The sequence below is a fragment of the Xenopus laevis genome, chromosome 1L (genome assembly GCF_017654675.1).
Source record: "Xenopus laevis strain J_2021 chromosome 1L, Xenopus_laevis_v10.1, whole genome shotgun sequence".
Lineage (NCBI taxonomy): Eukaryota > Metazoa > Chordata > Amphibia > Anura > Pipidae > Xenopus > Xenopus laevis.
This window is the reverse complement of record NC_054371.1, coordinates 185,423,913-185,436,990: the sequence shown is the minus strand read 5'-3', so window position 1 is coordinate 185,436,990 and position 13,078 is coordinate 185,423,913. Positions and strand designations below refer to the sequence as shown.

At 35.9% G+C, this 13,078-nt stretch overlaps 1 protein-coding gene across 5 annotated transcripts in view; it reads left to right on the top strand.

The window, feature by feature from the left end:
• dmxl1.L (Dmx-like 1 L homeolog) overlaps positions 1–13,078 on the top strand; it is an 86,507-nt gene that overhangs the window by 22,775 nt on the left and 50,654 nt on the right. For all 5 annotated transcript variants that reach the window (XM_018264259.2, XM_041568303.1, XM_041568300.1 and 2 more), the window contains exons 3-10: positions 5,634–5,711; positions 6,179–6,257; positions 7,627–7,759; positions 8,673–8,739; positions 9,525–9,703; positions 10,428–10,617; positions 11,192–11,360; positions 12,696–12,908. In XM_018264259.2, the coding sequence (XP_018119748.1) occupies positions 5,634–5,711; positions 6,179–6,257; positions 7,627–7,759; positions 8,673–8,739; positions 9,525–9,703; positions 10,428–10,617; positions 11,192–11,360; positions 12,696–12,908 (1,108 nt within the window). The remainder of the gene's footprint in view (positions 1–5,633; positions 5,712–6,178; positions 6,258–7,626; positions 7,760–8,672; positions 8,740–9,524; positions 9,704–10,427; positions 10,618–11,191; positions 11,361–12,695; positions 12,909–13,078) is intronic.

Sequence of the window (13,078 nt, the reverse complement as noted above, 5' to 3'; positions counted from 1 at the left end):
TTTCTAACTTTGCCCCCCCTCAAAATGATGTAATTGTGTTGCTTTTGCAGTACCTGAAATGACAGACCATATGGGGTGGGTGGTCTGCCACGTGCTTAGGTACACCTATACGTATTGGACATAAAAATGTTCAGAGGACCCCAGGCTTTCATATTTGGGGTGAATTATCTTGATACCTAAATGTATGTGGGAAATGCGATGCTGCAGGATGGAAATTTTGAGGTTATTTTTGGAAATGTCACGAAAATCGCCAAATTTAGAAAAGTTTTGAAGCGTATTCTGAAATTGTTGAATTACAGAACTGATAGTTCAAATTGGGTGTCTACATTTTGGGGCCCCTATATGCCACATGCTTAGGTAAACACATGCATATTGGGCATCAAACTGTTCAGTGGACTCCTAGCAATCATGTTTAGGGTGTTTTACATTGGTACAAAATGATGTGTGGGAGGTGCTGTAGATTGGAAGGTTTGAGGTAATTTTTCAAAAAATTCACCAATTTCTATATAAAAAAATATAACTTTAGGAAAGAATTCCAACTTGGTAGTTTGGCGTACATAGATATATTTACCCATTTTTGATTTGCCAGAATCTGCTGTTTCTAATAATACATCATTTTCTATGGTACACCTACTGTTAGTGGAGTGTTTGGCCTTGAAATCAGAAGAATGCCGTTTTGTGGATTTTGGATTCGGGGAATGTGCACTTTCCGAAAACTAATTTTTTTTATAATGAGTAAGGAATGGATGAAAAGACAAGAGGTTGTAGAAATTAGATTAAACAGCGTAGTGGGGGAGCAGGATGATGGAGGGATCACAGGGGTGAATGTATTAATTGTCATAGACGCAAATATACTGTTTCGTACGATTTTCCGACTGTGTGGAGTGTCCCGACATTTTAAATACGATGGCAAGTAGTTATTCAGTCGACAGGTTAAAAGATTTATATCAGCTCTGCATGTTTTGCCTGTCTAACGATATCAATGGGAGACTGTCACTACAATTTCTTGGACAGAACTTTCACACGATTGCTACCTGTCCATTGTCCTGAGCATTGTGTGATTTATTTTTCCTACTTTAATCTGAATAAAATCTGCACATCTCTGGCCAGCTTTAATGTGTACATTCCCAGTTAAAGGGGTTGTTCACCTTCAAACAAGTTGTTTTCAGATAGATCACCAGAAATAAAGACTTTTTCTAATTACTTTCTACTTTCTATGTGTCACCGGTTTTCTAATTTTGAAGTGTAAAGTGTCATTTTTCACCTTCTTAAGCAACTCTTGGGGGGGGTCACCGACCCTGTAAACTGTTCTTAATTGATACATTGTGTTGATACATTTCTTATCTTTGTCCCTGCTGAGCAGAATCTCTGGGTTTCATTACAGGCAGCTGTTAGAATTGATACAATAGTTGCAAATACTCCAGAGATGCTGCTGAGAAATGTATCCACTAAATGTTGCAAAATTGTGACAGTTTAGAGTCTGCACCTGAATTACTGAGCTGCCAGAATCAAACACCAGAGACAGGAACATTCAACTTTAAACTTGGAAAAACAGTATAAAATAATTAATGGATAGTAAGTGAAAAAAGTCTTTATTTCTGGGGAACAATCTGAAAACAACTGAAATGAAAAAAGTGTTTGGAAGGTGAACAACCCCTTTAAGGGCAGTGGTAAACGGGAAGATTTGTCTGCCACAATTATGTATGGCTGTGGATGACAAATCTACCAAAAATGCCTCACAGTTGCCAATAATTGAAATCGCTGGTGGTATGCCCAACTTATCACCAAATTGGCCAAAGTTTCCTCCGGAGGCAACTTCGAGCGATTAAGAAATAAGTTAGGGATATTCGGGAGATTTGTTGCCTGAAGTCCGAAGTCGCCTGAAGTTTCCTTGTGCGGCAACTTCGGAAATCAAAGCGCAGTTTGGGGAGATTGTCGCCCAGCAGAATCTCCCCGAATCTGCCCGTGTGCTAGCTCCCTTAGAGAAGAAATAGTGCAGCAGTGTTTTTTGGTTGGAATTGTCTTTTCCAGAACATTATAATCTATCCACTTGAATTGATCAAAGGAGAGTGTTCTTTGCAATGGAACAGAGAGTGATTCTGTAAGTCTTTGAAGGTTAAAAACTAAAAGAAACAGGGGTAGCAGTGAGGAGAGGCATAAACAGGTGAACACGGCATCACATTATTTGTTCACATTATTTGTTTAATGCTAACGAAACATTTTTTTTTTTTCTTCTGCACTGTAGTCCGGATTACAGCAAAAAAATAAAATGGTAGGATTTAGAGGATGCTGTGACTGGAATAAAAAAAAAATTTGCCTGAAAATAATGTACAGCATTGTGTTAGGTAGTACAGGTATGGGATCCTTTATCCAGAAACCCGTTATCCAGAATGTTCCAAATTACAGAATGGCCATCTCCCATAGACTCCTTTTTATCCAAATAATCCAAATTTTTACAAATGATTTCATATTTCTATGTAATAATAAAACTGTACCTAGTACTTTATCCACACAAAGATATAATTAATCCTTATTGGAAGCAGAACCAGGTAATTGGTTTATTAAATATTGGTATGATTCTCTAGTAGACTTAAGGTATGAAGATCCAAATTGCGAAAAGATCTGTTATCCGGAAAACCCCAGGTCCCGTACATTCTGCATAACAGGTCCAATAACTGTACTTTAGTATTGGAAACAATGTGGTCACTGTTTATGCTTGTACAGTGGAATCACTTTTTGGACACCTTGGTAACTAAATCTTTATTTTATATTAATAATCACAGCTTGCCACATTCTGGCACAGTTAAAAATGGTTGGCTGCATTTTCTGGCACAAAGGGCAGTAGCAGTTATTTGATAGTTTTTTTTTTCTTCTGGCATAGAAAGAAAATGCCTCCTGTGAGAGAGAGAGAATGAGAGATGAATTGTGGCTACCATTTTATATACCAAATTATATGCACTGTGTAAAACCAGTGAATCAATGCATCTTAACAGTGTATCCAGCAATTGAACTGGTTTATCAGTTGTGTCAAACATCCATAACTAAATTGACCCCCCCCCCCCCTGTCGGACCTTCATGTTACTGCACAAGGACAAACATAGTGCTTTTTATTTTATATGGGAGTTAGAATGTACAATGGCCCCAAAAGGCATATCAGCCAGTATGCTGGGCCCATGATCAGCTGAACAGTTTTCCAGCATTCTCAGTGTAAATCTCATTCTCAAGTTTTGGCTGCATAAAAACCAAGTGTACTTCCAAATAGAGCATCCTGTATTCTGACAGTCTACATATGGGCTACCAAATAGCCAATCACAGCCCTTTTTTGGCACCCCAGGAAGTTTTTGCATGCCTGTGTTGCTCCCAAACTCTCTTTATTTTTGAATGTGGCTCATGGGTAAAAAAGGTTGGGGACCCATGATCTATACTATATGCAGAGATATCAATGGTGTCCACCGCTTGGAGTGACGGGTAGTTGATCTCTGTATAGACAGGGTGGTAGGAGCCATTATTTACCTGCTGTGTAATCTTTTCTAAGCCATATCAGCAAACAATTTAAAATTGTGTCACCATTGTGGAAAATAAGAATGCTAGCAGTGTTGCAAAGGCCAGCTAATTAACAGACCTGGAATAAAACTGACTGCTGATACATTAAGGGGGTTATGTATCAAAGGTTATGTATCGACCAGCATCTAATTTAAAGGGATACTGTCATGGGAAAACATGTTTTTTTCAAAATCATCAGTTAATAGTTCTGCTCCAGCAGACTTCTGCACTGAAATCTGTTTTTCAAAAGAACAAACTGATTTATTTACATTTAATTTTGAAATCTGACATGGCTAGACATATTGTCAGTTTCCCAGGTGCCCCCAGTCATGTGACTTGTGCTCTGATAAACTACAGTTACTCTTTACTGCTGCACTGCAAGTTTGAGTTACATAATCCCCTTCCCTTGCCCCCAAGCAGCCCATCAGCAGAACAACCTGAGTTGGCTGCCTACACACCATCATTACAACTAATATAAATACACTTGTTGGATTAGAAATTGAATTTTGTATGGTGATGCCATGTAAACAGTGTCATTTATGAATAAAAACTATACCTTAAATATAATGACAGAATCTCTTGGGGAAAAAAAACCACGAATGTAAAAAAGTCAGTTCAGTGTAGTCAGGGTGAAAAATTCGAATTGATCAAGTTTTTTGCAAAAAAAACTCAAATTGATTGAGTTTTCGAGCGAACCCCACAGAAAAAAACCTGACCAGGCAAAGTGCAATAGAGTAGATAGGACTTGCTTAAAAAAAAAGTTGATTTTTTTTCTAAGACCCAAAAACAGCTGGCGTCTTTACTTTTTTTAAGGGTGATAGGCTGAAAAAGATCGTAAATTTTTTTGAGGGTACCCTCCTTCCCCCCCCCTACATTTCCTAACATATGGCACCTAAACTATACAGTGGGCACATGTATAGGGCAAAATAACAACGGAATTTTTTTAATGAAGGTTTCCCAGGCTTGTGTAGTGTAATGTCTTTGCTGCTACATATACGGCCATTGTACTTTAACGGCACACCTTATGCAAGTTTGCGATCACTAACTTCGAACCACTTCGATCGTAACATCGCTAGCGCAACTTCTCAAACGATCGGTAACTTGTGCGCAACTTCGGATCTTCGTGAATTTGCGGTGAAGCCAACACTGGCGCAACTTCGAAGGTAAGTAAATTTACCCCCATGAAAGTTTAAAACATCTACAAATAGTTCAAGGGACCTCTGCCATTGACTTCTATTGACCTTGACAGGTTTTAGCTGGAGTATTTTTGGATTCAAGCAATTTCCACCTTCAGGGTATAATAACCTAAAAATTCAAGTTTTTTTTTTTTTTAACCCAAAAATTCAAATGTTGACTGGAAAATACCCTCGAAAACTCATGTTTTTTCTGGTTAAAAAAAAACAACTCAACCTTTATTAAGTAACCCCCAAAGTTCACTAAAATGTGATGTAAACATTAAATAACCCCAATAAGCTGGTTTTGCTTCCAATAAAGATTAATTATATCTTAGTTGGGATCCAATACAAGTTACTGTTTTATTATTACAGAGAAAAAGGAAATCATTTTTTAAATATTGGAGTATTTAAATAAAATGGAGTCTATGGAGTAAATTTATCAAAGAGTGAAGTTCCGCCACTAGAGTGAAATTCCGCAGCTCACAATTCATTTCTATGGGATTTTGAAAGGCATATTTATCAATGGGTGAAAGTGAAAGTTCACCCTTTGATAAATACGCCTTTAAAATCCCATAGAAATGAATGGAAAGTGGCGGAATTTCACTCTAGTGGCGGAACTTCACTATTAACTTCACTCTTTGATAAATATACCCCTTGGGGAGATGGGCCTTGCCATAATTTGGAGCTTTCTGGATAACGGGTTTCCAGATTATTGATCCCATACCTGTATAACTGTATTGCTGAACTGTATTTCTGTGCACTTCAGTCATTTATATAGTTGTAAGTCTTAATACTACTGCAAGTATATGTGCTTTTGATAACAATTCAAGAACAATTCAGAAAACAGTATTGGCTCATTCAGGTTCTGGGATGTTGAAATAATTATTTTCCTTTTTTTTTAAATAATTTAAACAGATTGCAGCTTCATATGGCAATGTGATTTGCATCTTTGAACCAGTCAGTCTTTTGCAACAAAAGACTTCACATTCAAATGTAAGTATATATCATTTTATATGTCTGTGACAATATCATTTCAATAGTGTTGCATGTGGTGTCAACAAACCGTATGCCTATGATGATATGCAACATGTATGGTCATGAGAGATAGATAGATATATATATCTATATATATATATATATATATATATATATATATATATATATATATATATATATATAGATATATAGATATATAGATATATAGATATATAGATATATATAGATATATATAGATATATAGATATATATAGATATATAGATATATATAGATATATAGATATATAGATATAGATATAGATATATAGATATATATAGAGATGTAGAGATAGATATATATAGAGATGTAGAGATAGCTATAGATATGTGTGTGTGTGTATAGTTATTGCATTGTTTGTTATTTTGACAAACATAACCATAACAATATGCTCATTCAATACCAGTTCTCATTTCTCTATCAACAGAGTGTTCGAACTCAGTGGCAGAAGAGTGGACAGATTGTGCTCAACTCTGTTGTCCATAATTTGACATGGGACCCAACCGGTGAGTTTTGTGCCAATTTCTGTTGTGCATCTGGCTGTTGTGTTGTTGCTAGTCTATCATAATTTTTTCTTTTGTTACAGAAAGTTTAGTAAAACTTTTTTTGTATCTTTGTTTGAATGACAAATTGATAATTTGTAATTATTTGTGTAATCCACCAATTGTTAAATGAGTTAATTACAGGCCCGGATTTGTAAAAAGGCCACCTAGGCCCGGGCGTAGGGCGGCATGCTGCCCAACCACACCCACATTGGTTCAAAAACACTGGGGATGCGCTGGAGATACAATAATTTTTTTAATTTCCCGTGCACCAATCACCATTGCTCCAGTCCAGATGATGAATGATGATTTGCACGAATAAAGGGGAGGGGACAGGGGTGACGAACGGCCCTGGTTAATTAGCATAATCTATATGTAAAATGATTCCCCTATATAGGGCTGCATTTTTGATACTAATATGAAGCTAATTTAGTCTGCTCTCTAGGCTAATGTTGCCCTTTACCTGTACCATCCTCTGTAGGTCATATGAGGCTGAACCCCCATATGCTATCGGAACAAAATGTTTTTTTTTATTGCATGAGTATGTTTCAGGGTTTCCTTTTGTAATAACAATGGGGGTCATTTATTAAGTTTGTGCAGCGCATATTTTTTCGCAAATGGTTGTATTGCCTATGTTTTTTCCCGGAATGCTAATATATTGCACTGCTCTGCCTGTCTTTCCGGTTTTTGCGAATTCGCATAGGGAATACATTTTTGCAAATGGCACACAAATGAGACGAGAGTTTGCGTGAGCGCACCCAATGTGCGAGGTTTTTGTGCACGAAAATAGTGTTGACAATAACTTAAATTCACACTTTGCAAAACTGTTTTGCGAATATTTTCTCTGCCACCAAAGTTGTGGCGTAATTCAGTCACCGAGTGTGCGCATAAATATTCGTAATTTGCGAATTTTTGACATATTTAAAAAAGCTCTTATAGACATTTGCATTGCACAGGGCAAATATATCCACTTTGCAAACCAATCTGCCTTGCGCGAAGTTTATAAATGACCCCCACTATCTCAGTTTCAAAATTGTGTTATGTTTTTAGTTATTAAAGACACTGTACAGTTGTACATCACATTGACTAAATATGCAAGATATAACAAGATGATGATTCTGGAAAATCCTTATCAGTTGTCACTGCCTATAGAAAATAATACTGCAAGTGTGACAGTAGCCTAAAAGCTCTGCTCTGTTGTTTGTTGTATGAAAGCAGTCAAATAGTTTGTACGTTTTTAGTAGAATACACTTTTTAAAACCCATAAACACAGTGTATAAAGTCATACATATGAATGGTTTTGCATGAAAACGTTTTTTTTTTTTTGTCATAGGTACTCGTCTTCTAACTGGTTCTACCCAACTTCAGCTTTGGACCAATGTTAGTTTAGAAAAGTCATCTTGTGATGACCGTCAAGAGAGGACCACCACTGACTATGCTGAGTGGAATTGTATCTGGCAGTGCAAGTAAGATAACTTCTGTTTAAAAACACAATCCATTATAAGCAATAAACTAATGCCCAGATTTATCTTAAGGTGCGTGGATTATTGTTAGGGTAAAGAGCAATTTCTTGCATCCCATATGACTCTGTATTTTAGTCTGACCTGTACCCTAATTTTTAATTTTCTCTGGTACTGCTGACACTATTTTTGGGGCTAAATGACTGGTCAAAACTATCCTTATCACCTTCCATAGCCTACTGTGTTATAATTTTAATTACAAGCTCCAATAAGGAGGCACGGCCTATTGACTAGGTGGCATAATCTGAAATAATTAAAGCTTTATCCGTCATTAGTGAGACTTTCTATTGCAGGTTGTCTTTATCTCATAGCCTCTAAACAGATTTTAAAATTGACATATCATAACCATATAATTATAAAATGCTACTTGGAACAATAAGGGGCAGATTTTTTAAGGGTCTAATTGAAAATTCGAATATTTGAATTTTTTATGGTCAAAACTGTCAAATTCGACTAGGGAATTATCCAAACTCTATTTTAAAAAAATTCTAATTTCTTTTTTGAGATTTATAATACTCTGGCCGTTTATGAATTCGAATTAGACTATTCGCCATCTAAAACCTGCCGAATTACTGTAAACAGTTAGGTCCATAAATCTTTGAACAGAGACAACTTTTTTTCTAATTTTGGTTGTGTACATTACCACAATGAATTTTAAATGAAACCACTCAGATGCAGTTGCACTGCCGACTTTCAGCTTTAATTCAGCGGGAAAAAACTTGCATGAATTTGAAATTTGACCCTTGATAAATGTGCCTCCCCATGTGATATGTGTATTGTAGCACTAACCTGAGCAAGATGATATAATTTACATTGACATTAAACTTCTCCACTGACGATTTATCCGTGTGTTTTACAGAACTGCATTTTCTGTTCATTTAATGAAGTTTTCCCCAGATGGAGAATTTTTTGCCACTGCTGGAAAGGTGAGCATTCTTCTCTGTATATTCAGTTTTCGTATCTATTACACAAGCAAATTCACTAGGCATATTCGCTATGCTCAAGATGCCAAGTAAATGTATTTAAACCTTCACTACTAAAAATATCAAGTTACATTACATAAGGCTACAGAAAGCCATGTTTTTGTGTGAAGTGTGTATACATTAAAGGGCTAGGAACAATACAAATTGGAAAGTAATGTGTGTCAATAATTATCAACAACTCGTTAGTATTCTGAAAGAATAAACGTCATTGCTTTTGTCTTTGGGTGATACTAATACATTCCTGTAACTAATGGGAATCCTATTGGTATCACGTAGGACCCACACACACACACACACTTTTAAAACAGTGATACCTAGCATTACTTCATCTTCAGAGATCAGATAAAATAACGTTTCTAAAGAAATGTAAAAAGCAAACTAACGGAACAGGTATGTCCCATATGGCCCCTCTTCAAGTCATTGATTGGTTACCGAGTGCTGAAAGGAGGAAGTAGTGTTCTGGCTATTGTATTAGACATCCATTCACTCCAGCCTTTATACATTACATTAGTAACTATATTGAAAAGGTTTTTTTAACTTTGCATATTTTTTATTTTACCCAGTTTATTTTTTACACGGAACTGTTCCTTTAAGCAAACTGTACAGTCTAAAGCAAATGGAGAAAGTATTGATTTTTGAGGGAAGTTGTTATTGATAGGTGTATATTTGTCATTCCGATGTGTGCCATCTGGGAGGAATAAAAATAGCAATCTTACCTTCTTTTCTAGGATGACTGTCTGGTGAAATTGTGGTATAATACTGAAAGCTGGCATTCTGCTGTTACATCTCCAGTTACAAGTCCAGACAAGCAAGGCCAAGGTGAAGTAGATTTCTCTTTTATCTACCTTGCCCATCCTCGCGCTGTAAATGGATTCTCATGGAGAAAGACAAGTAAATACATGCCAAGGTCAGTAGAACACTTTTCTCATTGCTTTCTGCTTTTTCATCCCCTGCTTTGTCATCCCTGTATGTATGTATGTATGTATGTATGTATGTATATTTATATAGCACTACTTATGAACACAGAGCTGTACAGTGATGTAATGCTTTTAAGGGGCTATTCATTGAATTTTCAGTTGGTTTACATTTTTTTACATGGTTAAAGATACAAAATATAAGTTCTAATACTACATTTGTTTACCTCCCTCATGGTTCCCAGTAGCAGCTCAGAAAGACAGATTATTGACTTTCTAAACTGTTAAAATTTTATAATTAAATTTAAATAAATTAATACATGATTGTATGATTGATACTTCAGCTTGTACTCAACATTCTGTAACAAAGTCTGAGAGAGAAGCTGCTCAGAAAGTTAAAAATTAAACAAATTATTTTCTAAAACCTAAATTATAGAAAAACACAACAAACGGTAAAACATCTGAATAAAAAGCAACTGGACAAGTCCTTTGTTATGGTGTACTATTTGGATATGATTTGTGATGGTGAACTACTGTTTTATGTTTAGTGTTTAGAGAGCAGCAGCAGTGAGAAAGGAAATGTTTGCATGGATGATTCTGTTTTTATATTTAGTTATAGCTAGCAGACTGAAAAATGATTGAATGGAATTAAGCGATACATGTGTCTCCTGAATTCACTTAAATGTGATGTTACACATTTCTCTTTGTTCATTTTAGAGGCTCTGTTTGCAATGTTCTTCTGACCTGCTGCAAGGACAACGTATGCCGCTTGTGGGCTGAAACCCTCTTGCCCAATGACAGCCTTTTATCTGGCGAGGGCTTCAATTTAATGATAGAGCCTGATGGTGTAAATAATAACTTTAAAAGAAACTCTTCCAGTAAAGAACGTGTACAGAGTGCATTGGAGGTTAGTAAAAACTGGTTAACACTAGACATCCCTCCTTTTATTTAATAACTTGGTTTTTTTCATTGTGCATTTTTTCCCAACAATGCAAATTATATCCATGTTGTTCAGATTAGTGGAATTACCTCATATTAAGATTATGAATTTATTTGCCCATTGTCTAACATTCACTTTGAGTCACTCCTTTATTAATTTGGCCTTGTGTTTGGGATCTGCCAAAAGCAGTCATTTTTTGCAGGCTGAAACAGGTTCTTTCCCAGTATTTCCCTGTTTATTGCCTCGTTTTTTCTACTTTGCTGATAAAAAGCAACCTTACAGTATGATGCTGCATGCTACTGCTTATATGTGTAGTCTTTTTCAGGTGCTATCTGTGGTACCATTTAAGACACTGTATGCTGTGTGGGTCTGTGATTAGTATAGCATATATAGATTTGCTAAAAAAAACATTATAAATAGAGGTTATATAGTTTTAAAAAATAGCTGAAATGAAAGTCATTGCGTCCTACATTATTTATCATGCATGTATGTGTTTTATAAGTGTTTTGTTTATCTGCTATATTTTGCATTTTTCTCTTAGTCAAATTTAAAGCATTTCAGGAGAGGCAGGAGTCGGTCTTTGGCACTCGTGGCTCACACTGGGTATCATCCTCATCAGCAAAATGCACATAATGTCCATCGGAACACTCCCTTCCATGGCAATGCTCTATGCCACTTTCATATAGCTGCCAGCATCAATCCAGCCACAGGTAATACTTGTATCTGCAAATTAAAAGGCATGGAGCTAAATGAAAGTATATGTAACTGCCAGCAGCTTTCTAATATACATTTAACATTTTCATTGGTTGTAAACTCCCAGACAGATGATGCTTTTTAATTTAAATAATAATAAACAACTTTAAAGCCATTGATGACATTTAATTTTGTAATGCAAAAATTGTCTTTTGGGCGCAGATGCCCCACTGAACTAAGAAATTTATTTTTAGTACTGTATTTTTAGAGATGAGTGCAAAGGCAAAATACTCTGATTTATCAGCAAAGAAGGTTCATTTTACAATACAGTGCATCTATGAGGCCAAATTATATAAAATTATGATTATACAGAAATGTGTCCTGGCTATAAATTGTAATTGCAAAATATATAAATCTACTTGGGACAGCCCTATTGTAAAGGATCAAGAGAGAAGGTAAATCTGCCATTCAAATATTAAATAGTTTAGTGTTTCTAGTGGAATTAATTTATGAGTAAAAGGTAAGAAAACTCTCAGAAAGCTACATAATCCTCAGGTGCCCTGTAAACATAACATCTGGGGACCCTTTCTCATAAAGGGCCTACTGTTGTACCACCTCCACTCACCAGATTGCTGCCTTAATAGTTTCTTTTATGATTTGACTAAATATTTAGGACATGACTACACTTCCCCCATACAGACACTCTGAAAAAAGAGTTACAGGTGGTGTGACACCTTTATAGGGCAGTCACTGGTTCTGTGGAGTATATTCTCCCTGGGTTCAACTGGGAACTAGAAAGTAAAGTTTTGGTGCAACTGACATTCTGAATTTTAAAAAAAAAATTATTTTTAACCAATTCTTTCAAATTTAACTTGAGTTTTCTGAAGGAAAGTTTTCAGGCAAACCCCTCAAACAAAAACTTGAACATCGTGCAGGCTATTAACATCTTCAAATGGTTCAAGGGACCTCTGCCATTGACTCTCACATGACCTTGACAGGTTTTACTTGGTGTATTTTCAGATTCAAGCTATTTCCAGGGTCGGGTATAATAAATCTAGTAAAGTATGCTACATATGCTTATACAGTTTCTAAAATATAAATTAGTAGGGTTTACTAAAGCTGTAGTTGCCACCTATAAGGGAATCAAATATGCTAAGAGCTGGTTTCAAAATCTTCAACTGAAAAACTTGAATTGTCGTGGAAAACACAACTTGACCCTTAATAAATAACCCCCTAGATGTGTGCTGCAAACTTTGGTGGCTGTGTAGTTTTTTTTTTTTTAATGACAATCACTGGTCTAGTCTATGCAATGTTACTTAATATGTTCTGTTCACCTTGTTTACACTTTTCAGACATCCCTCTCCTGCCTTCCATCACTTCTATGAGTCTTAATGAGACGGAAGAGAAAAGTGGACCTTTTGTCGTACACTGGCTAAATAATAAGGAGCTGCATTTTTCTTTGTCAATGGAAGTCTTTCTTCAGCAGCTCAGAAAAAACTTAGAGCAGCAATCATCAGAAATCAGCACTGATGAAACCAACCTTGCTGAGGAGAACTCCGATGAAGGCAAGTCTTTAAATGACAGCTATTACTTTGCACCTCAGTGAAAACATTATATTGTATATATTTTGCATTCATTTTGTTTTGGAAAAAGTCTTGGAAAAATCCTACATATATTGTGGATTGAACTCCTCTTTGGCATAAAATAGTTTACACAATGTCTTAAATTCATTGAT